General features: G+C 45.8%; 1 protein-coding gene across 2 annotated transcripts in view; it reads right to left on the reverse strand.

The window, feature by feature from the left end:
* sh2b2 (SH2B adaptor protein 2) overlaps nucleotides 1-22,475 on the reverse strand; it is a 118,556-nt gene that overhangs the window by 20,813 nt on the left and 75,268 nt on the right. For both annotated transcript variants that reach the window (XM_078225216.1, XM_078225215.1), the window contains exons 6-8: nucleotides 20,854-21,015; nucleotides 12,236-12,435; nucleotides 2,339-2,510 (exon numbers count right to left, since the gene is read on the reverse strand). In XM_078225216.1, the coding sequence (XP_078081342.1) occupies nucleotides 2,339-2,510; nucleotides 12,236-12,435; nucleotides 20,854-21,015 (534 nt within the window). The remainder of the gene's footprint in view (nucleotides 1-2,338; nucleotides 2,511-12,235; nucleotides 12,436-20,853; nucleotides 21,016-22,475) is intronic.

Raw genomic sequence — 22,475 nt, forward strand, 5'->3', positions numbered from 1 at the left:
AGGAAGGACTGTAGAAAAAGAGATAATCAGCCATGGAGATCTAAGGAAATAAAGGAGGGTATGAAATTGAAAGAAAATGCATACAAAATTACAAAGATTAGTGGGAACCTAGAGGATTGGGAAATCTTTAAACGTCAGCAGAAAGCCACGAAAAAAGCTATAAAGAAAAGTAAGATGGATTATGAGAGAAACTAGCTCAGAATATAAAAACAGATAGCAAAAGTTTCTACAAATATATTTAAAAAAAAGAGTGGTTAAAGTAAACATTGGTCATTTAGAGGACGAGAAGGGGGATATAATAACTGAAAATGGCTGAGGCATTGAACAGGTATTTTGTGTCAATCTTCACAGTGGAAGACACAAATAACATGCCAAAAATTGATGACAGGAAGGCTATGGCAAGTGAGAACCTGGAAACTATCATTATCACGAAAGAGGTAGTGTTGGGCAAGTTAATGAGGCCAAAGGTAGACAAGTCTCCTGGTCCTGATGGAATGCATCCCAGGGTACTAACAGAGATGGCGGGAGAAATAGCAAATACACTAGTGGTAATTTACCAAAATTCACTGGACTCTGGGGTGGTTCCTGCAGATTGGAAAACAGCAAATGTGACGCCATTGTTTAAAAAAGGAGGTAGACAGAAGGCAGGTAACTATAGGCCGGTTAGCTTAACTTCTGTAGTCGGGAAAATGCTTGAATCTATCATCAAGGAAGAAATATCGAGACATCTGGATATAAATTGTCCCATTGGTAAGACCCAGCATGGGTCCATGAAGAGAAGGTCATGTTTGACTAATTTGCTGGAATTCTTTGAGAACATTACATGTGCAGTGGACAATGGGGAACCTGTGGATGTGGCGTATCTGGATTCCCAGAAGGCATTTGACAAGGTGCCGCACCAAAGACTACTACATAAGATAAAGGTGCACGGTGTTACAGGTAATGTATTAGCATGGATAGAGGATTGGTTAACTAACAGAATGCAAAGAGGGGGGGTAAATGGGTCTTTTTCTGGTTGGTGGTCAGTGATTAGTGGTGTGCCTCAGGGATCAGTGTTGGAACCACAATTGTTTACGATTTACATAGATGATTTGGAGTTGGGGACCAAGTGTAGTGTGTCAAAATTCGCAGATGACACTAAGATGGGTGGTAGAGCAAAGTGTGCAGAGGACGTTGAAAGTCTGCAAAGGGATATAGATAGTCTAAGTGAGTGGCGAGGTCTGGCAGATGGAGTACAATGTTGGTAAATGTGAGGTCATCCATTTTGGTAGGAATAACAGCAAAATGGACTATTATTTAAATGGTAAAATATTGCAGAGGGACCTGGGTGTCCTTGTGCAGGAATCTCAAGGAGTTGGTTTGCAGGTGCAGCAGGTAATTAAGAAGGCAAATGGAATTTTGTCCTTCATTGCTAGAGGGATGGAATTTAAAAGCAGCGAGGTTATGTTGCAGCTGTATAAGGTGCTGCTGAGGCCACACCTGGAGTATGTGTACAGTTTTGGTCTCCTTACTTGAGAAAGGATATACTGGCACTGGAGGGGATGCAGAGGAGATTCACGAGTTTGATTCCGGAGTTGAGAGGGTTGGCTTATGAGGAGAGACTGAGTAGACTGGGGCTACTCATTGGGATTCAGAAGAATGAGGGGAGATCTGATAGAAACATATAAGATTATAAAAGGAATAGATAAGATAGAAGCAGGGAAGTTGTTTCCACTGGCGGGTGAAACTAGAACTAGGGGCATAGCCTCAAAATAAGGGGATTTAGGACTGAGTTGAGGAGGAACTTCTTCACACAAAGGGTTGTGAATCTGTTGAATTCCCTGCCCAGTGAAGCAGTTGAGGCTACCTCATTGAATGTTTTTAAGGCAAGAAGAGATAAATTTTTGAACAGTAAAGGAATTAAGGGTTATGGTGAGCGGGCGGGTAAGTGGAGCTGAGTCCACAAAAAGATCAGCCACGATCTTATTGAATGGCGGAGCAGGCTCGAGGGGCCAGATGGCCTACTCCTGCTCCTAGTTCTTATGTTCTTATTAAATACTGACACTGAGGAGGAGGTATTAGGAGAGGTTTGGTCACAGAGGTAGGTTTTAAAGAGCAGAGAGAATTAGGAATGGAATTCCAGAGCTTATGGCCATATGCAGCTACATGCACAAGTGTCAGTGGTGAAGCAATTCCAGATGCTTAATCAAACTGATGCTGTTCCAGGTCACAGGAGATGAGAGGATCATGTCTCACGATTAGAGAAGATAATTTGATTAAACATAAACACCTTTTTCCCACAAAGAAAAGAAAATCCCAAAGAAGTTCCAAAACCATGACTGTATTTTGAGATTCCTACCTGGGACGGGTTGTGTGACCAGCACGTAACTGCGGAGAGTGATGTCAGCAGAACCTCCGGATTCCAGGGGAATGGGGTGAGTGTGGAAATGTTTGAGCATGTCGAGAATGGTCTGGAACCAGAGATGCTGAACATGGCACTGGCCAGTTTCATTCAGCGAAAGACGTAGGTGCTACAGAAAGTAGAAAGGACTGTTTTACACAATTACCTCAAAATTACATCATTTTAAAAATGCAGCATGGAAACAGCGATTTAGTCTTCATGTTTATCGTACTTGTGCAGTGTTCCGATCCTAAGCATTCCCATATCCCTACATCCTTCCTTTACTTCAACCACCTATATTACACGCTGACTTTCAAAGCAGAGCTGGGATCCCAACACTCTGATAAATTCCAGGTCCCTACTCCATAACCCGTGCGGTGCTATTTGTAAATATAAATACCCTGATAGTGCGGGAGGTCAGTTTGGAATCTAATTAGTGGCTCTGAGTGTACTGAGAGATGGGAATGGCCCAAAGAGTGTGAACAGCAAAGGCAGGCAGTAGCCATGATGGAGCCTGCTACTGCTGGGCAGATGAGAGCCGGTAGCACTGTAGAGGACGAGCAGTTTAGGAAGGGGTCAATATAGCTAAATTAAATGACAAGATTGCATCCCAGGCCCAATGATTTTCATGTCATAAAAAGCCCTTCTCTTCTCTCTGCTTTGAACCCGACAGATATGCACTAATATGCACCACACTGGTTGTGTTCACCAGAAACCCTTTTGAAAATTGCAGCCATGACCTCCCTGGCCCACTAACAAGCTCAATGGACCACTAATTGGAGACAAGCTTCCTGAGTCCTCCCCTCTGTCCTCATTTTGGGATCCAGAGATGCCTCCTGGCTTGCAATTTTAAAATCATGCCCCACTAGATACCAACCCCGCCAGTATTTGAAAGTCAGCACATGATGTCTATTTCAATCACTGGGAACTGATTCTCATGAAGGGGATAAGAAGAGTGAGTCGGGGAAGTTCCAGACTCTGCAAACCCGTCTCTGTTGAGGGTGTCCCCATCTGCCATATTTTTGTTCTAGGGAGGGAGGGGTGAGATGGAGTAAGGGCTGTTGCCTCCAGAAGCCGAACCAAGATGGCTTTAGAGGATAGAGGACCTATCTCTGTTTACTTGGACATAGCCATGATTACAAATGGGCCCATCAGGCCCTCAAGCCCTCACTCATGCCCACTCAGTATCCTCCATATCTCCCATGCCCCCATTGTTCCCTGGACCCCTCTATCCCTCTCCCCATCATTTTCCCATGCCTCCTCCTTGCCCCTATACATCCTCCATGCCACATCATATCCACCATAGATAGCCACATGAATGGAGGGATACAAAAGAATGGTCTAGTTTGGACCAGGGAGCGGCACGGGCTTGGAGGGCCGAAGGGCCTGTTCCTGTGCTGTATTGTTCTTTGTTCTTATTCTGCCCATGCATCCTTCATACCAATTCCCCCAGTATTATTTACAAAACAAATGAGGCAATTGCAAGTCTGGCAAGCCATGAAACTGACACTATAAGCAAAGTAGCTCTGAAAATCTACTGTGGGAAAAAGTGCTCACAACTTCAAAAATAGTGCCAAACAAACACCACTGTTCATAGTACCAATGACAAAAATTATTTATGCACTTCACACATCTTGATCTTGTGTAAATAAGCACATAGACATTGAAAACATTCTGGAAGAAAACCATAGTGCTGTGAGTGGGTGGGCTATGGAAATGGAGTAGGAATCCCAAAATTGGGTCCAGCCTGCAATTCTTAAAGGCTTCCTGACTCAGCCCGAGTTCCCAAAAATCTGGACCTAACTTGGAGGTAAGTTCCAGTGTCTCACCATCCTGTGTGAGTTATCTATACTAAATTTCTTGCATTTAATCTTGTGTCTCTAACCCATTGTTCTTAGTGACTGGAAATAATCTCTTTCTACCCTGTCACACCCATTCAGATTTATAAACACCATAGCTCATCATCCTGTCGTCACCATAATTGAAGAGATACTGATCTGAAATCCATGGGGCTAATTCCACCTGGTCACTGGTAGCTGTGCTAACCCTGCCATGCGAATTAGATAGTTCCACTGATTTCCTTGCCATGCATTCCTGCATTTCATTCAAAAATGAAATGTAGCCTTACTTATGGGAGCGAGGCTTCATTCTCATAGCTCCCGTGAAAAGTATTAGAAAATAGAACAGTACAGCACAGAACAGGCCCTTCGGCCCACGATGTTGTGCCGAGCTTTGTCTGAAACCCAAATCAAGCTATTTCCTCCCTATCATCCCGAAGTACTCCATGTGCCTATCCAATAGCTTCTTAAATGTTCCTAAAGTTTCTGACTCCACTATCCCTGCAGGCAGTCCATTCCACACCCCAACCACTCTCTGAGTAAAAAACCTACCTCGGACATCCTTCCTATATCTCCCACCATGAACCCTATAGTTATGCCCCTTCGTTACCACTCCATTCACCCGAGGAAATAGTCTTTGAACGTTCACTCTATCTATCCCCCTCATCATCTTATAAACCTCTATCAAGTCTCCTCTCAACCTCCTCCGCTCCAAAGATAAAAGCCTAAGTTCCCTCAACCTTTCCTCATAAGACCTACTCTCCAAACCAGGCAGCATCCTGGTAAATCTCCTTTGCACTCTTTCCAGTGTCTCCACATCCTTCTTGTAGTGAGGTGACCAGAACTGCACACAATATTCCAAATGTGGTCTCACCAAGGTCCTGTACAGTTGCAGCATAACCCCACTGCTCTTAAACTCAAACCCCCTGTTAATGAACGCCAACAATTGTTATGGGGGATTTTAACTTGACTAATATTGACTGGAATTGTTATAGCTCTAGCTCGTTAGAGGGGTCAGTTTTTGTTCAAAGCGTGCAGGAAGGTTTTTTGACTCAGTATGTAGACAGGCCAACTAGAGGTGAGGCTATATTGGATCTGGTGCTGGGAAATGAGCCAGACCAGGTGCTAGACTTGGAAGTTGGTGTGCATTTTGGTGATAGTGACCACAATTCGGTTACGTTCACCTTAGTGATGGAAAGGGATAGGCATGAACCTCGGGCCAGTGGTTTTAACTGGGGGAAGGGTAATTATGAGGCTATTAGGAGAGAATTAGGAAACATAGGTTGGACTAGGAGATTACAGGGACTGGGAACGTCCGACATGTGGAGTTTTTTCAAGGAGCAGCTACTGCGAGTCTGTGATAGGTATGTCCCTGTCAGGCAAGGAGGAATTGGTAGGGCTAGGGAACCGTGGTGCACCAAAAAAGTTTCTTTGTTGGTTAAAAAGAAAAAGGAGGCTTATGTTCGGATGAGACGTGAGCACTCGGGTAGTGCACTAGAAAGCTTTAGATTGGCTAAGAGGGAGTTGAAGAGCGAGCTTAGAAGGGCTAAAAGGGGACATGAGAAGACTTTGGCGGATAGGGTTAAAGAGAATCCTAAGGCGTTCTATAGGTATGTCAAGAACAGAAGGTTGGTTAGGGCAAGTTTAGGGCCAGTTATAGATGGCAGAGGGAAGTTATGTGTGGAACCGGAGGAGATTGGTGAAGCATTGAACCAATATTTCTCTTCGGTGTTCACGCAAGGGGACATGAATATAGCTGAGGAGGACACTGGGTTGCAAGGGAGTAGAATAGACAGTATTACAGTTGATAAGGAGGATGTGCAGGATATTCTGGAGGTTCTGAAAATAGATAAATCCCCTGGTCCGGATGGGATTTATCCAAGGATTCTCTGGGAGGCAAGAGAAGTGATTGCAGAGCCTCTGGCTCTGATCTTCAGGTCGTCGTTGGCCTCTGGTATAGTACCAGAAGATTGGAGGTTAGCGAATGTTGTCCCATTGTTTAAGAAGGGGAACAGAGACTTCCCCGGGAATTATAGACCGGTGAGTCTCACTTCTGTTGTCGGCAAGATGTTGGAAAAAATTATAAGGGATAGGATTTATAGTTATTTGGAGAGTAATGAATTGATAGGTGATAGTCAGCATGGTTTTGTGGCAGGTAGGTCGTGCCTTACTAACCTTATTGAGTTTTTTGAGAAAGTGACCAAGGAGGTGGATGGGGGCAAGGCAGTGGACGTGGTATATATGGATTTTAGTAAGGCGTTTGATAAGGTTCACCATGGTAGGCTTCTGCAGAAAATGCAGATGTATGGGATTGGGGGTGATCTAGGAAATTGGATCAGGAATTGGCTAGCGGATAGGAAACAGAGGGTGGTGGTTGATAGTAAATATTCATCATGGAGTGCGGTTACAAGTGGTGTACCTCAGGGATCTGTTTTGGGGCCACTGCTGTTTGTAATATTTATTAATGATCTGGATGAGGGTATAGTTGGGTGGATTAGCAAATTTGCTGATGACACCAAAGTCGGTGGTGTGGTAGACAGTGAGGAAGGGTGTCGTAGTTTGCAGGAAGACTTAGACAGGTTGCAAAGTTGGGCCGAGAGGTGGCGGATGGAGTTTAATGCGGAGAAGTGTGAGGTAATTCACTTTGGTAGGAATAACAGATGTGTTGAGTATAGGGCTAACGGGAGGACTTTGAATAGTGTGGAGGAGCAGAGGGATCTAGGTGTATGTGTGCATAGATCCCTGAAAGTTGGGAATCAAGTAGATAAGGTTGTTAAGAAGGCATATGGTGTCTTGGCGTTTATTGGTAGGGGGATTGAATTTAGGAGTCGTAGCGTTATGTTGCAACTGTACACAACTCTGGTGCGGCCGCACTTGGAGTACTGTGTGCAGTTCTGGTCCCCACATTACAGGAAGGATGTGGAGGCTTTGGAGAGGGTGCAGAGGAGGTTTACCAGGATGTTGCCTGGTATGGAGGGGAGATCCTATGAGGAGAGGCTGAGGGATTTGGGATTGTTTTCGCTGGAAAGGCGGCGGCTAAGAGGGGATCTTATTGAAACATATAAGATGATTAGAGGTTTAGATAGGGTGGATAGTGATAGCCTTTTTCCTCTGATGGAGAAATCCAGCACGAGGGGGCATGGCTTTAAATTGAGGGGGGGTAGTTATAGAACCGATGTCAGGGGTAGGTTCTTTACCCAGAGGGTGGTGAGGGATTGGAATGCCCTGCCAGCATCAGTAGTAAATGCGCCTAGTTTGGGGGCGTTTAAGAGATCCGTAGATAGGTTCATGGACGAAAAGAAATTGGTTTAGGTTGGAGGGTCACAGTTTTTTTTTTTAACTGGTCGGTGCAACATCGTGGGCCGAAGGGCCTGTTCTGCGCTGTAATGTTCTATGTTCTATGTTCTATGTTCTAACACACTATAGGCCTTCTTCACGGCTATTTCCACTTGAGTGGCAACCTTCAGAGATCTATGGATATGAACCCCAAGGTCTCTCTGTTCCTCCACATTCTTCAGAACCCTACCTTTGACCCTGTAATCCACATTTAAACTTGTCCTACCAAAATGAATCACCTCGCATTTGTCAGGGTTAAACTCCATTTGCCATTTTTCAGCCCAGCTCTGCATCCTATCTATATCTCTTTGCTGCCTACAACAGCCCTCCGCCTCATCCACTACTCCACCAATCTTGGTGTCATCAGCAAATTTACTGATCCACCCTTCAGCCCCCTCCTCCAAGTCATTAATAAAAATCACAAAGAGCAGAGGACCAAGCACTGATCCCTGTGGCACTCCGCTGGTAACCGGTTTCCAGTCCGAAAAGTTTCCATCCACCACCACCCTCTGTCTTCTGTTAGATAGCCAGTTACCTATCAAATTGGCCAAACTTCCCTCTATCCCGCACATCCTTACTTTCTTCATAAGCCGACCATGGGGGACTTTATCAAACGCCTTACTAAAATCCATGTATATGACATCAACTGCACTACCTTCATCTACATACTTAGTTACCTCCTCAAAAAATTCTATCAAATTTGTGAGGCAAGACTTGCCCTTCACAAATCCGTGCTGACTATCCCGGATTAAGCTGCATCTTTCTAAATGGTCATAAATCCTATCCCTGAGGACCTTTTCCATCAACTTACCGACCACCGAAGTAAGACTAACTGGCCTATAATTACCAGGGTTATTTCTATTCCCTTTCTTAAACAGAGGAACCACATTCGCCACTCTCCAGTCCTCTGGCACCACCCCCGTGGACAGTGAGGACGCAAAGATCAATGCCAAAGGCTCTGCTATCTCATCCCTTGCCTCCCAAAGACTCCTAGGATATATTTCATCAGGCCCAGGGGACTTATCAACTTTCAGTTTATTCAAAATTGCTAGTACATCTTCCCTCCGAACATCTACTTCCTCCAGCCTATCAGCTGTGACACCCTCTCTTCCCCCATGCAAGACTTCTTGAGAAAGTGAGAGGGCATGGGATCCAAGGGGCTGTTGCCTTGTGGATCCAGAACTGGCTTGCCTGCAGAAGGCAGAGAGTGGCTGTGGAGGGGTCTTTCTCTGCATGGAGGTCAGTGACCAGTGGAGTGCCCCAGGGATCTGTTCTGGGACCCTTGCTGTTTGTCATTTTCATAAATGACCTGGATGAGGAAGTGGAGGGATGGGTTGGTAAGTTTGCTGACGACACCAAGGTAGGTGGTGTTGTGGATAGTTTGGAGGGATGTCAGAAGTTGCAGCGAGACATAGATAGAATGCAAGACTGGGCGGAGAAGTGGCAGATGGACTTCAACCCGGATAAGTGTGTGGTGATCCATTTTGGCAGATCCAATGGGATGAAGCAGCAGTATAATATGAAGGGTACCATTCTTAGCAGTGTAGAGGATCAGAAGGACCTTGGGGTCCGGGTCCATAGGACTCTTAAATCGGCCTCGCAGGTGGAGGATGCGGTCAAGAAGGCGTACGGCGTACTGGCCTTCATTAATCGAGGGATTGAGTTTAGGAGTCGGGAGATAATGCTGCAGCTTTATAGGACCCTGGTTAGACCCCACTTGGAGTACTGCGCGCAGTTCTGGTCACCTCATTACAGGAAAGATGTTGAAGCCATTGAAAGGGTGCAGAGGAGATTTACAAGGATGTTGCCTGGATTGGGGGGCATGCCTTATGAGGATAGGTTGAGGGAGCTTGGTCTCTTCTCCCTGGAGAGACGAAGGATGAGAGGTGACCTGATAGAGGTTTACAAGATGTTGAGAGGTCTGGATAGGGTAGACTCTCAGAGGCTATTTCCAAGGGCTGAAATGGTTGCTACAGGTTTAAGGTGCTGGGGGGTAGGTACAGAGGAGATGTCAGGGGTAAGTTTTTCACTCAGAGGGTGGTGGGTGAGTGGAATCGGCTGACGTCGGTGGTGGTGGAGGCAAACTCGTTGGGGTCTTTTAAGAGACTTCTGGATGAGTACATGGGATTTAATGGGATTGAGGGCTATAGATAGGCCTAGAGGTGGGGATGTGATCGGCGCAACTTGTGGGCCGAAGGGCCTGTTTGTGCTGTGGCTTTCTATGTTCTATGTTCTATGTTCCTCAAAAACATGGCCCCTCTCCTTGGTGAACACCGAAGAAAAGTATTCATTCATCACCTCTCCTATCTCTTCTGACTCCATGCACAAATTCCCACTGCCGTCCTTGACCGGCCCCAACCTCACCCTGGTCATTCTTTTATTCCTCACATAAGAGTATAAAGCCTTGGGGTTTTCCTTGATCCGACCCGCCAATGACTTCTCATGCCCCCTCCTAGCTCTCCTGAGCCCCTTTTTCAGCTCATTTCTTGCTAACTTGTAACCCTCCATCGAGCCAACTGAACCTTGTTTTCTCAACCTTACATACGCTTCCTTCTTCCTCTTGACAAGACGTTCCACCTCTTTTGTGAACCATGGTTCCCTCACTCGGCCATTTCCTCTCTGCCTGGCAGGGACATACCTATCAAGGACACGCAGTATTTGTTCCTTGAAAAAGTTCCACTTTTCATTAGTGCCTTTCCCTGACAATTTTTGTTCCCATCCTATGCTTCCTAATTCCCGCCTGATTGCATCATAATTACCTCTCCCCCAATTGTAAACTATGCCCTGCCGCATGGCCCTCTCCCTCTCCATTGCAATAACAAAAGACACCGAATTGTGGTCACTATCTCCAAAGTGCTCTCCCACAACCAAATCCAACACTTGGCCCGGTTCATTTCCCATTACCAAATCCAATGTGGCCCCACCTCTTGTCGGCTTATCCACATATTGTGTCAGGAACCCCTCCTGCACACACTGCACAAAAACTGCCCCATCCGAACTATTCGACCTATAAAGGCTCCAATCAATATTTGGAAAGTTAAAGTCCCCCATGACAACTACCCTGTGACCTCCACACCTATCCATAATCTGCTTAGCAATTTCTTGCTCCACATCTCTATTACTATTTGGGGGCCTATAGTAAACTCCTAACAACGTGACCGCTCCTTTCCTACTCCTAACCTCAGCCCATATTACCTCTGTAGGCAGATCCCCTTCGAAATGCCTTTCTGCAGCCATTACACTCTCCTTGATTAACAGTGCCACTCCTCCACCTCTTTTACCAGCTACCCTACACTTACTGAAACTTCTATACCCCGGAACTTCCAACAACCATCCCTGTCCTTGTTCTACCCATGTCTCCGTAATGGCCACAACATCGTAGTCCCAAGTGCCAATCCACGCCCCAAGTTCACCTACCGTTTTTCGGATGCTCCTTGCATTGAAGTGGACACACTTCAACCCACCTTCTTGTCTGCTGGTACCCACCTTTGACCATGATACCCTTCCCAGTACCTCACTACACTCACTGACCTCCGGACTACAACTCCTTTTCCCATCCCTCTGACAAATTAGTTTAAACCCCCCCCGAAGAGCTGTAGCAAATTTCCCTGATGTGGAAATTTCCCTCCCAGGATATTGGTGCCCCTCTGGTTCAGGTGCACCCCGTCCTGTTGGTACAGGTCCCACCTTCCCCAGAAAGTGTTCCAATTATCCACATAGCTGAAACCCTCCCTCCTACACCATCCCTGCATCCATGTGTTTAACTGCACTCTCTCCCTGTTCCTCAACTCGCTATCCCGTGGCACCGGCAACATACCAGAGATGACAACCTGTTTTGTCCTGGCTCTCAGCTTCCACCCTAGCTCCCTGAATTCCTGTTTTAAATCCCCGTCCCATCTCTTACCTATGTCTTTGGTGCCGACGTGCACCACGACTTGTGACTGTTCCCCCTTCCCCTTTAGAATCCTGAAGACACGGTCGGAGATGTCACGGACCCTGGCATCCGGGAGGCAACATACCATCCGTGTTGGATAAGTTACCTCTTCCTGTTATTCTTTCATCTTGTAATTATCTCCATTACTGCCATCTTTCTGATGAATTGTCTAAAATAAAGATGCAACTAGCCAAGGACCCACATAAACAATAATCAGATATAATATAAACTCTTCATAAAAAGGCATAGTAATGGATCTTTTTTTCACAATGTCCCAGAACAGAAATCAATGATAAAGTTATGCCATAAAGTAGAAATTTTCCAACATGTCTAAAACACACTGCTCTCTCAGTGTTCCATTATATATGGAACTTCCTTTAACCTGAAATGGGCAAAAGTAAAATTAAATGCAAGAAATTTAGTATAGATAACTCACACAAGATGGTGAGACTGTGGAATTTACCTCCAAGTTAGGTCCAGATTTTTGGGAATTCGGGCTGAGTCAGGAAGCGTTTAAGAATCCCACTACGGACCAGCATACCTTGGGCTGACCAAATAGAAAAGTTATATTTATCTGCCTTATACTTGTGCAAGATCTGAAACCAGTCATATATATAAATATTATCCAACATCAGCTTCAGTTGAAGAGACCTGCCAGCTAGAGTGTCTGCTTCTGCCTCAACTTTTCATTGTGGCCATGTCGAAGTTTTATAGTTTTTAAACTGGCTTGGTGCCCTTCTGCCTTACCTTTGCTTTCCCCTGGAAGTTGAAGGTCAGCACATATTCCCCCGGCCGTGTCTCACTTTGGCGAATGACAAACAATCCGTGACTCCTCGACCCTCCCGCCAGCACCAACTGGGCAGCTTTTACCCGAGACAGTGTCCCGTGGAACCAGGGATAACTGGAGAGCTGAAATTCAGCTTCTGTCTGCTCCTCCTCATCTGCAGCTTAAAAAAGATAATCCAGTTTCCACAAAAATTTGAGAACAGCATGTCCAAAGGCAGAAATGGCCATATACCCGTCTAACTGAAATACTGTACCTTGACCCAGATATTAACAGCAATGCATGAAGATTTGCATATAGAGATTTACAGAAGATTTGGACTCCACAATACAGATTAGATTGTCACTCGGCTAATGTGACCTCCTTCAGCCTTGAGGGACTCTACACTTTTCCCATCATCGCATTGAGTCATTGCTCAACTGGTTCTGGTCTGATTCCTCCAGTAACCCATTCAGAAGACCATTCCATGTGCTGACACTCTGAGACCATCACCTTTGACCTCAATATTGGCTTGGTGGACATTCACACATGAGATTGTCTAGGAGCATGCTGGCAGGCCGGGACATCTCCATACTTTAAATTTCCCATAGCAGCCACTTCACCTCAAACCTCTCAATGTCACCACCTGCATTAGAGTAGCCTAAGATTTGGTGATGTTAACCCTCTACATCATTGGGGTCAGCACAGGAGTCTTGCTGGCATGAGAGAGAGAGAGAGAGCAAGACTGGAGAATGGGGATCATTCAGGAGGGTAATAGGACAGGGGAGAGAGGGATGGGAATGGAAAATCAGGGAGAGGGGAAGACTGGAGAAAGAGGGTTCATAGTTCCAGTGGGAGGTTTGGAGTGGGCTTGGGACCCAGCATTTCCCCCAGAGCCGGGGGCAGTCAGAAGACAGCAGTTGGGGGCAGCACAGAGAGGAGCAGCCAAGGATGGAGTGAAACCCTTACTGTAGGTACACAGTGAAAGATTATTTTCACCAGTGGGTGAATGGGGAAATATGGGATAGAAAAAGCAAGGATTCTAATTGGAGGAAACAAGGGGGAAGGGAGAAGAAGCTTCTTAAACTGAGCGCTATTTCATTACATGTGGCTATTGAGATTGAGAATAAAGGCTCATTTCAAAGGAAATGAATATATATTTATAAAGGAATTATATAGAAGGTTGCAGGAGCTGAATGGCCTCCTATGTGTAATTTCTATCATTTTGTGAAAACTCTCCTCTTATTGAGGTGAGTTCAGTGGCTGGTTTTAGAAATATTGGTCCTGAGCTGAGCTTAAAACAAGGTGTCCTGTGAGAAGTGTCCAAAACACTGAACCCATTGCATTTTCATGATCTCTCGAGTTGGTTCAGGTCAGTCTATATCGCTGGTTTTGTTGTCTGAAGTTCATGATCTGCTCTGACTGAGGCTTCCAGTTCAGAATCGTCACCTTCACACATAGTCAGAGCCCAAAGTAGAGTCTGAGGCGATAGGGAGAAGCACTCATTAAAGAGACTGCATGTGTTTTGATGTCTATTGCTTTCCTATCAGTGACAGTATATATGTATTTATGTTGATTTCAAGCACAGCCTCAAGGGATAGTTGCCATTCCATGGCAATTGTTGCTGATGCTGTGAAGAAGCCCTCAGAAACACCTTGGGAGACTTTCTGGGACACTTTTTCAAGACTTCATCAACACTCAAGTAACCATTATTCTGGAAATTCTCTGAGGAAAAAAAGTGTATCATGTGCTCTTTCACTTTATGGGAGTCACCAGGGGAACAGGGAAGGCTTGATCATGGGGATTTTGCTAGGGATGTGCTTGGTGTGGAGGAGGAAAATCAGTTGAGGCAGAGCTAGAGGAGAGAGGGTGTCATGAAGACTGAACTTTACATGATTATGTTTTAATATATACCTTTCACTCAAAGTAAAACAGATTATTCTGGATGGACACCTCAGCTCAGAGACATGCCTATGTGATCCTGTTGCCATTTGAGACAAACAGAACCCCACTGAAGTGGGGTTGCAGTTTTAGCACCTTTTCAAAGTACCTCACATATAAAGGACAGCTGCTGTTTGAAAAGCAGAGACAAAGAAGCTATTGCTATGGAGAAGGAGGGGAACAATTTTCATGTTAACAACGAAGCAGGATGTTCTTGAAAGTTCAGTTCCAATTCAAAAGAAAGAGAACAGAACAAACGGAGCTCTGGAAGATTTGAGGAGCGAGAGTCACTGAGTTGTGCCTTGCTGGTGGTAATTGTGCTGGGAAAATTTGGACTGAGTGGAACAATTGTCGACGGATGGTTGAAGTTTCATCCTGCATGGCAGGGAGAAGGGAAGCACACGGGTGAGCTGGGAGAGACAATATGTAATGCTGCAAGCTGGTCGGAAGCATGGCATTGTGTTAGGGTGTTTTGTAAGACATGTTTTGGATGTGTCAATTAGAAAATGTGAAACTTACCTTTTCTTTAGTGTGATGTATTAGTCGCTTGTTAATCAATATTTGATCTATGTTGATTTTACAGTAAAAATGTTTGTTACAGTAAAAGTCTAAAAGTGAAATCTTCACCAATTTATTTCTGTTGATTGTTTAGGAATTTTTAAAAAAATTATCAGTCTCCACAGGAATCATAACAAAGACGGAAGAAATAGGGGAGACTCCGTGTACATGGTGAGTTGCTGCATGCTCCACCATCTGGTATCATAAGAGGCCCACCATTACCACCCCAAAGTGTGATGGAGGATGGATCATTAGAAGTATTTAAAGTGGAGGTAGATAAATATTTGATAGAGCGAGGAATAAAGGGCTATGGGAGAATAGTACAATAAAGGAGTTGAAGCCAGCATAGATCAGCCATGATCATACTGAATGGCAGAGCAGGCTTAGAAGGGCCTGGTAGCTTACTCCTTCTGTTTCTCCTCCTCCACCAGGACCTCCTGTGGAACATCTGAAAACCTGTATCACTGAGTGTCAACCAGCCCATAAATAGCAACATATAAACCACAAAAACTGTCTAATCAGAGCTCTCATGCTAAATGTGCAGCTGTCTGTTTCATTGTTCCAGAAACATGGTAATCATGAATTAGTCCCCAAATTGCTCACTAAAGAACAAAGAAAAGTACAGCACAGGAACAGGCCATTCGGCCCTCCAAGCCTGCACCGACCATGCTGCCCGACTTAACTAAATCCCCCTATCTTTCCGGGGACCATATCCCTCTATTCCCATCCTATTCACGTATTTGTCAAGATGCCCCTTCAAAGTCACTATTGTATATGCTTCCACGACCTCCCCCGGCAGCGAGTTCCAGGCACACATCACCCTCTGTGTAAAAACTTGCATCGTCCATCTCCTTTAAACCTTGCCCCTCGCACCTTAAACCTATGCCCCCTAGTAATTGACTCTTCCACCCTGGGAAAAAGCTTCTGACTATCCACTCTGTCCATGCCTCTCATAATCTTGTGGACTTCTGTCAAGTCGCCCCTCAACCTCCGTCATTCCAGTGAGAACAAACCAAGTTTCTCCAACCTCTCCTCATTGCTAATGCCCTCCATGCCAGGCAATATCCTGGTAAATCTTTTCTGTATCCTCGCCAAAGCCTCAACATCCTTTTATAGTGATCAGAATTGAACACTATATTCCAAGTGCGGCCTAACTAAGGTTCTATAAAGCTGCAACATAACTTGCCAATTTCTAAACTCAATGCCCCGGCCGATGAAGGCAAGCATGCCTATGCCTTCTTAACTACCTTCTCCACCTGTGTTGCCACTTTCAGTGACCTGTGCACCTGTACACCCAGATCCCTTTGCCTATCAATACTCTTAAGGGTCCTGCCATTTACTGTATATTTCCTATCTGTATTAGACCTTCCAAAATGCCTTGCATCATATTTGTCCGGATTAAACACCATCTGCCATCTCTCCGCCCAAGTCTCCAACCGATATATATCCTGCTGTATCCTCTGATGGTCCTCATCGTTATCCACAAATCCACCAATCTTTGTGTCGTCCGCAATCAAACCAGTTCCATTTTCCTCCAAATCGTTTATATATATATTACAAACAGCAAAGGTCCCAGCATTGATCCCTGTGGAATGCCACTTGTCAGAGCCCTCCATTCAGAAATGTACCCTTCCACTGCTACCCTCTATCTTTTTTGACCAAGCCAGTTCTGTATCCACCTTGCCAGTTCACCTCTGATCTCATGCGACTTCACCCTCTGCACCAGCCTGCCATGAGGGACCTTGCCAAAGACCTTATTGAAGTCCATGTAGACAACATCCACTGCCTTCCCCTCATCAATCATCTTCGTCACTTCCCCTCAAAAGACTTGATCAAGTGAGTCCAACACAACCTCCCCTTCACAAAACCATGTTGTCTCTCCATAAGACGTCCACTTATTTCCAAGTGGGAGTAAATCCTGTCTCAAAGAATCATCTCCAATAATTTCCCGACCACTGACGCAAGGCTCACCGGCCTGTAATTACCTGGATTATTCTTGCTATCCTTCTTAAACAAAGGAACAACATTGGCTATTCTTCAATCCTCAGGGACCTCCCCTGTAGCCGGTGAGGATACAAAGATTTCTTTCAAGGCCCCAGCAATTTCCTCCCTTGCCTCTCTCAGTATTCTGGGGTATATCCCATCAGGCCCTGGGGACTTGTCTACCTTAATGTTTCTCAAGAACGTCAATACCTCCTCCTTTTTGATCTCAACATGACTCAAACTATCTACACACCCTTTCCCAGACTCCTCATCCACCAAGTCCTTCTGTTTGGTGAATACTGACGCAAAGTACTCATTTAATACCTTGCCCATTTCCTCTGGCTCCACGCATAGATTCCCTCCCCTGTTCTTGAGGGGTCCAACCCTCTCCCTGGCTACCCTCTTGCTCTTTATACATGTATAAAAAGCCTTGGGATTTTCTTTAATCCTTTTTCATGCCCCCTTTTAGCTCTTCTTACTCCTTGCTTAAGTTTCTTTCTATTTCCTTGTATTCCACACTTGCTTCGTGTGTTCCCAGCCTCCAAGCTTTGACAAATGCTTCCTTTTTCTCTTTGACTTGGCTCACAATATCTCTCGTTATCCAAGGTTCCCGAAACTTGCCATACTTATCCTTCATCCTTACAGGAATGTGCTGGTCCTGAATCCCTATCAACTTACACTTAAAAGCCTCCCACATGCCAGATGTTGATTTGCCCTGAAACATCTGCCCCCAATCTACATTCTTCAGTTCCTGCCTAATATTGTTGTAATTAGCCTTCCCCCAATTTAGCAACTTAACTTGAGGACTACACTTATCTTTATCTATCAGTACCTTAGGCTTACTGATTGTGGTCACTGTTCGCGAACTGCTCCCCGACTGAAACGTCAACCACCTGGAGGGCTCATTCCCCAATACTAGGTCCAGTATGGCCACTTCCCTTGTTGGACTATCTACATACTGTTTCAAGAAGCCCTCCTAGATGCTCCTTACAAACTCTGCCCCATCCATGCCCCTAGCACTGAGTGAGTCCCAGTCAATATAGGGGAAGTTAAAATCTCCCACCACAATAACCCTGTTACTTTTACACCTTGCCAAAATCTGCTTGCATATCTGTTCCTCCATCTCCCATTGGCAGTTGGATGGCCTATAGTAAACCCCCAACATTGTGACTACGCCCTTCCTATTCCTGAGCTTACCCATATTGCCTCGCTGCATGATCCCTCTGAGATGTCCTCCTGCAGTACAGCTCTGATATTCTCCTTAACCAGTAGTGCAACTCTCCCACCCTTTTACATACCCCCCATCCCACCTGAAACATCTGCATCCTGGGACGTTAAGCTGCCAATCCTGTCCTTCCCTTAACCAAGTCTCTGTAATAGCAACAACATCATAGTTCCAAGTACTAATCCAAGCTCTAAGTTCATCTGCCTTACCTGTTACACTTCTCGCATTGAAACAGATGCACTTGAGTCCACCAGACCCTCTTTGATTAGCAACCACACCCTGCCTGTTCTTTCTCCGAGTCTTACTGTCCCTACTCTCTGGTTCCCCTTCAGTTAAATCACCTTTGCTTTGGTTCCCAACCCCCCCAGCCAAACTAGTTTAAATCCTTCCGTGTGACACTTGCAAACCTCCCAGCCAGGATATTTATGCCCTTCTAGTTTAGATGCAACCCGTCCTTCTTGTACAGGTCCCACCCGTCCCGGAAGAGATCTCAATGGCCCAGATATCTGATACCCTCTCTCCTACACCAGCTGTTTAGCCATGTGCTGAGCTACACTATCTTCCTATTCCGAGCCTCACTGGCACGTGGCACAGGGAGTAATCCTGAGATTACAACTCTAGAGGTCCAGCTTTTTAACTTTCTACCTAACTCCCTAAACCTGCTGCTGCAGGACCTCATCCCTCTTCCTCCCCATGTCGTGAGTATCAATATGTACCACAACCTCTGGCTGTTCATCCTCTACCTTCAGAATGCTTTCTGCCCATTCGGAGACATCCTGGACCCTGGCACCAGGAAGGCAACATACCATCCTGGAGTCTCTCACGTCCACAGAAGCGCCAATCTGCACCCCTAACTATAGAGTCCCCTATAACTACTGCTCTAGTGCACTTTGTCCCTCCCTGCTTAACAACAGAGCCAGCCGTGGTGCCACTGCTCTGGCTGCTGCTGCTGCTGTTATTCCCTGATAGGCCACCCCCTAACAGTACCCAAAACGGTATACTTGTTCGAGAGGGGAGGACCATAAGGGATTCCTGCACTGACTGCCTGCCCTTTCTAGCGGTCACCCATCTATCTGCCTGCTCCTTGGGTGTGACCATGTCTCTAAAGCTCCTATCTATGATGCTTTCCACCACCTTCATGCTCCTAAGTGCATCCAACTGCTGCTCCAACCTATCCATGCGGTCCGTAAGGAGCTGCAATTGGGTGCACTTCCTGCAGATGTAGTCGTCTGAGACGCTGGAAACGTCACAGATCTCCCACATCTCACAAGTGCAGCACTTAACCCCACTGACCGACATTTTTAGTATAATTAAATTATTTAAGAAAATTGATTAAATTATACTAAAATCAGACTTTTAAACAGACTGCTGTTATATACAGAGCACTCACTTCGAGTCTATTTTTACACTTTCTCCAAAATAACTTCTTTTGGTTTCTCCCATTTCACTTGGGGTCACCCAATTCTGACTGATCACCCTTCTCCATCTCTTCCTGTCAGTCATCCATTCCTCTTCCAATCCTGCTGTATTCAATTCTCTCACCACTTGTCCTTCTCCCTGGCAATCCCATCTCTCATCACTCCCCTCACCACATTTCCTCAGTCTGTCCGTAACAGATTTCCAGATCATTTCAATCTCTTTCAGCTACTTTCTTTGATGATCCCACAATCTTCACTGACCCACTGATGTACTCAAACCTGATTCTGGCCGGAATTCTCCAATCTTATACCAGCGAGAATGGAGAATGTGGTGTTCAGCCAAAATTCCATTCACTGCAGTGGGACCGGAGAATCCCAGCCGAGGGTGAGGTTGGAGAATTCCGGCTTATATCCTTTCGCACTACTCCACACATCCACCTCAGCATCTGCATCTCAGTTGTGTTCCTCTCTTCTTGATGCTGCCCAATGTTCTGCACTCTATAACAAGGCCGGCTCTCAACCGTCTTGTAGATTCTTCCTTTCAAACTTAAACTCAGTGATACTTTTCAATCCCATGACACTCCACTGCACTTCTTCCAAATACTCTTACCAGAGCTAATCTGTTGTTTAATTTCCATCTTCTGTCACCACTGATCCCAGAAACCCTCTCTAAGTCTTCTTCTTGACTATGATCTTCCCACCATGGCTCGGGTCCTCTTCCCCAGGCTCAAAGTGACAGTCCATAAATTGGGCCACCAATTTGGTCCACTGATCTTTCATCAAAATAACCCACTCCAGAATTTAGTGAAAGAAAATACTAGTTAGAAGAAAGAAGGAACTCTCACTGGTACTACTGCAACAGTCTGTACAGTTTTCTGAGGAGCCCAGATCCCTCCCATCCACTGAAACCTAATGTCCCATCTCAATGTGTACATAGATGATGAAATCAGCTTAACCAATCACCGAGCTTTTAGTTTGCAGCCACTTTCAGTAAACACTCCAGAAACTCTAGAATTAACTCAATAATTCTCGGTGAAGTAATATTAGCAGTTATTCGATGGTGAAGATATATGATATGGAGATGCCGGCGTTGGATTGGGGTAAACACAGTAAGAAGTTTAACAACAGCAGGCTAAAGTCCAACAGGTTCATTTGGTAGCAAATGCCACGAGCTTTCAGAGCGCTGCCCCTTCGTCAGGTGGAGTGGAGAAATGCTCACAAACAGGGCATATAGAGACACAAACTCAATTTACAGAATAATGATTGGAATGCAGTCCAATCGTTCATTCCAACCATTATTCTGTAACTTGATTCTGTGTCTCTGTGCCCTGTTTGTGAGCATTTCTCCACTCCACCTGACGAAGGCGCAGTGCTCCGAAAGCTAGTGGCATTTGCTACCAAATAAACCTGTCGGACTTTAGCCTGCTGTTGTTAAACTTCTTACTGAAGATATATGACTCAGGTGTCACTCACTCACCTGCAGAGGATGTGGTGCTTGGAGTTTCTGAATGCAAAGTCTGCAGGAAGTTTTCCAGAGGGATGTGTGCGAGAGGTTCCGGCACCTCCTTTGGTCTGACGTGTGAGAGCGTGACAGCAGGATCAGCATTAGTACACATCTTATCTGGGCCTTGGGTAACACCTGAGGCAGAGAACATAGCATAAAGTTAATGGCCAGGATTCTGGCAAAAAAATTCTCAACCTCCAACGTGCAGGAAAATGGGAATAAATCTCGCTGGTTTTATTAGCGTGATTTCCAAAATGAATCTCCGACACTCTGTGCATCACAGATCAGCGCATGCACAATAGCCCCCTGCATTGCTGGCCTACTGAACACTGGCCAGCCCCGCAACCCCTTCGATTGCTGGCCTTCCAACCCCCCCTTCCACCCCCAGCCCCCCGGGCCAGCCCTGATCTCCCTGACCCACCATCCCTCCACCCCCAACCCGCACCCAGATGACCAGCCCCGATCACCTCTTCCCTCCCTCTCCTAGTCATCCCGATTGCAGAGTGGCAGTGGGTCTCCCCCACCCCCACCCTTACCCCCAATTTCCTTGGGGGGCCTCAATGGCCTCTCTTCCCTCCAGTGGGGTCAGGCTGCCCCAGTTAGTGGGGAGCAGGAGTAAACCCCACTGGAGGGAACCACTCCTGGCAGGGGGAAACGCTGGTGGGCTCAAAGACTTCAGTCCCGGGCTCGCTAATGAAATGCAAGTACGGTGGCACAGTGATTAGCACTGCTGCCTCACAGCGCCAGGGACATAGGTTCAATTCCCAGCTTGGGTCACTGTCTGAGCGGAGTCTGCACGTTCTCCCCATGTCTGCATGGGTTTCCTCTAGGTACTCCGGTTTCCTCCCACAATCTGAAAGACATGCTGGTTAAGTGCATTGGCTACGCTAAATTCTCCCTCAGTGTACCCGAACAGACGCTGGAGCGTGGTGACTCGGGGATTTTCACAGTAACATCTTTGCAGTGTTAATGTAAGTCCACTTGTGACACTAATAAATAACCTTTAAAATTTCCATATTGAAATCAGCTCTGCACCAGAAATCAGCACGGAGCTGATTACACTGGAAATCTAAGTCACAGCGGCTGTGACACCCAGTGGGAAGCCTATAAAATGGCCCCTGCTGATGTCTTCTGGCCCGTTGTGCAAGTGGCTAGAGAAATGCCTCTCATGCATTTTAAATTCAGGACATTGTGGGAGGCTAGGGAGGAAATTACGGGTCCCCGAGCAGAGCTATTTGAATCATCGACAGCCACAGGTGAGGTGCCTGAAGATTGGAGTGTGGCAAATGTTGTGCCTTTGTTGAAGAAGGGCTGCGTGGAAAAACCTGGGAACTACAGACTGGTAAGCCTAACATTTGTAGTGGGTAAGTTGTTGGAAGGTATTCTGAGAGACAGGATCGACAGGCATTTGGAGAGGCAAGGACTGACTAGGGACAGTCAGCATGGCTTTGTGGAAAACCATGTCTCTCTAATTTGATTGAGTTTTTTTAAAGGGGTAACCAAGAAGGGAGATGAGGGCAATGCAGTCAACATGGACTTTAACAAGGCCTTTGACAAGGTACCGCATAGTAGGTTGTTGCATAAGGTTAATCAAG

Source organism: Mustelus asterias, chromosome 12 (assembly GCF_964213995.1).
Source record: "Mustelus asterias chromosome 12, sMusAst1.hap1.1, whole genome shotgun sequence".
Taxonomy (NCBI): Eukaryota; Metazoa; Chordata; class Chondrichthyes; order Carcharhiniformes; family Triakidae; genus Mustelus; species Mustelus asterias.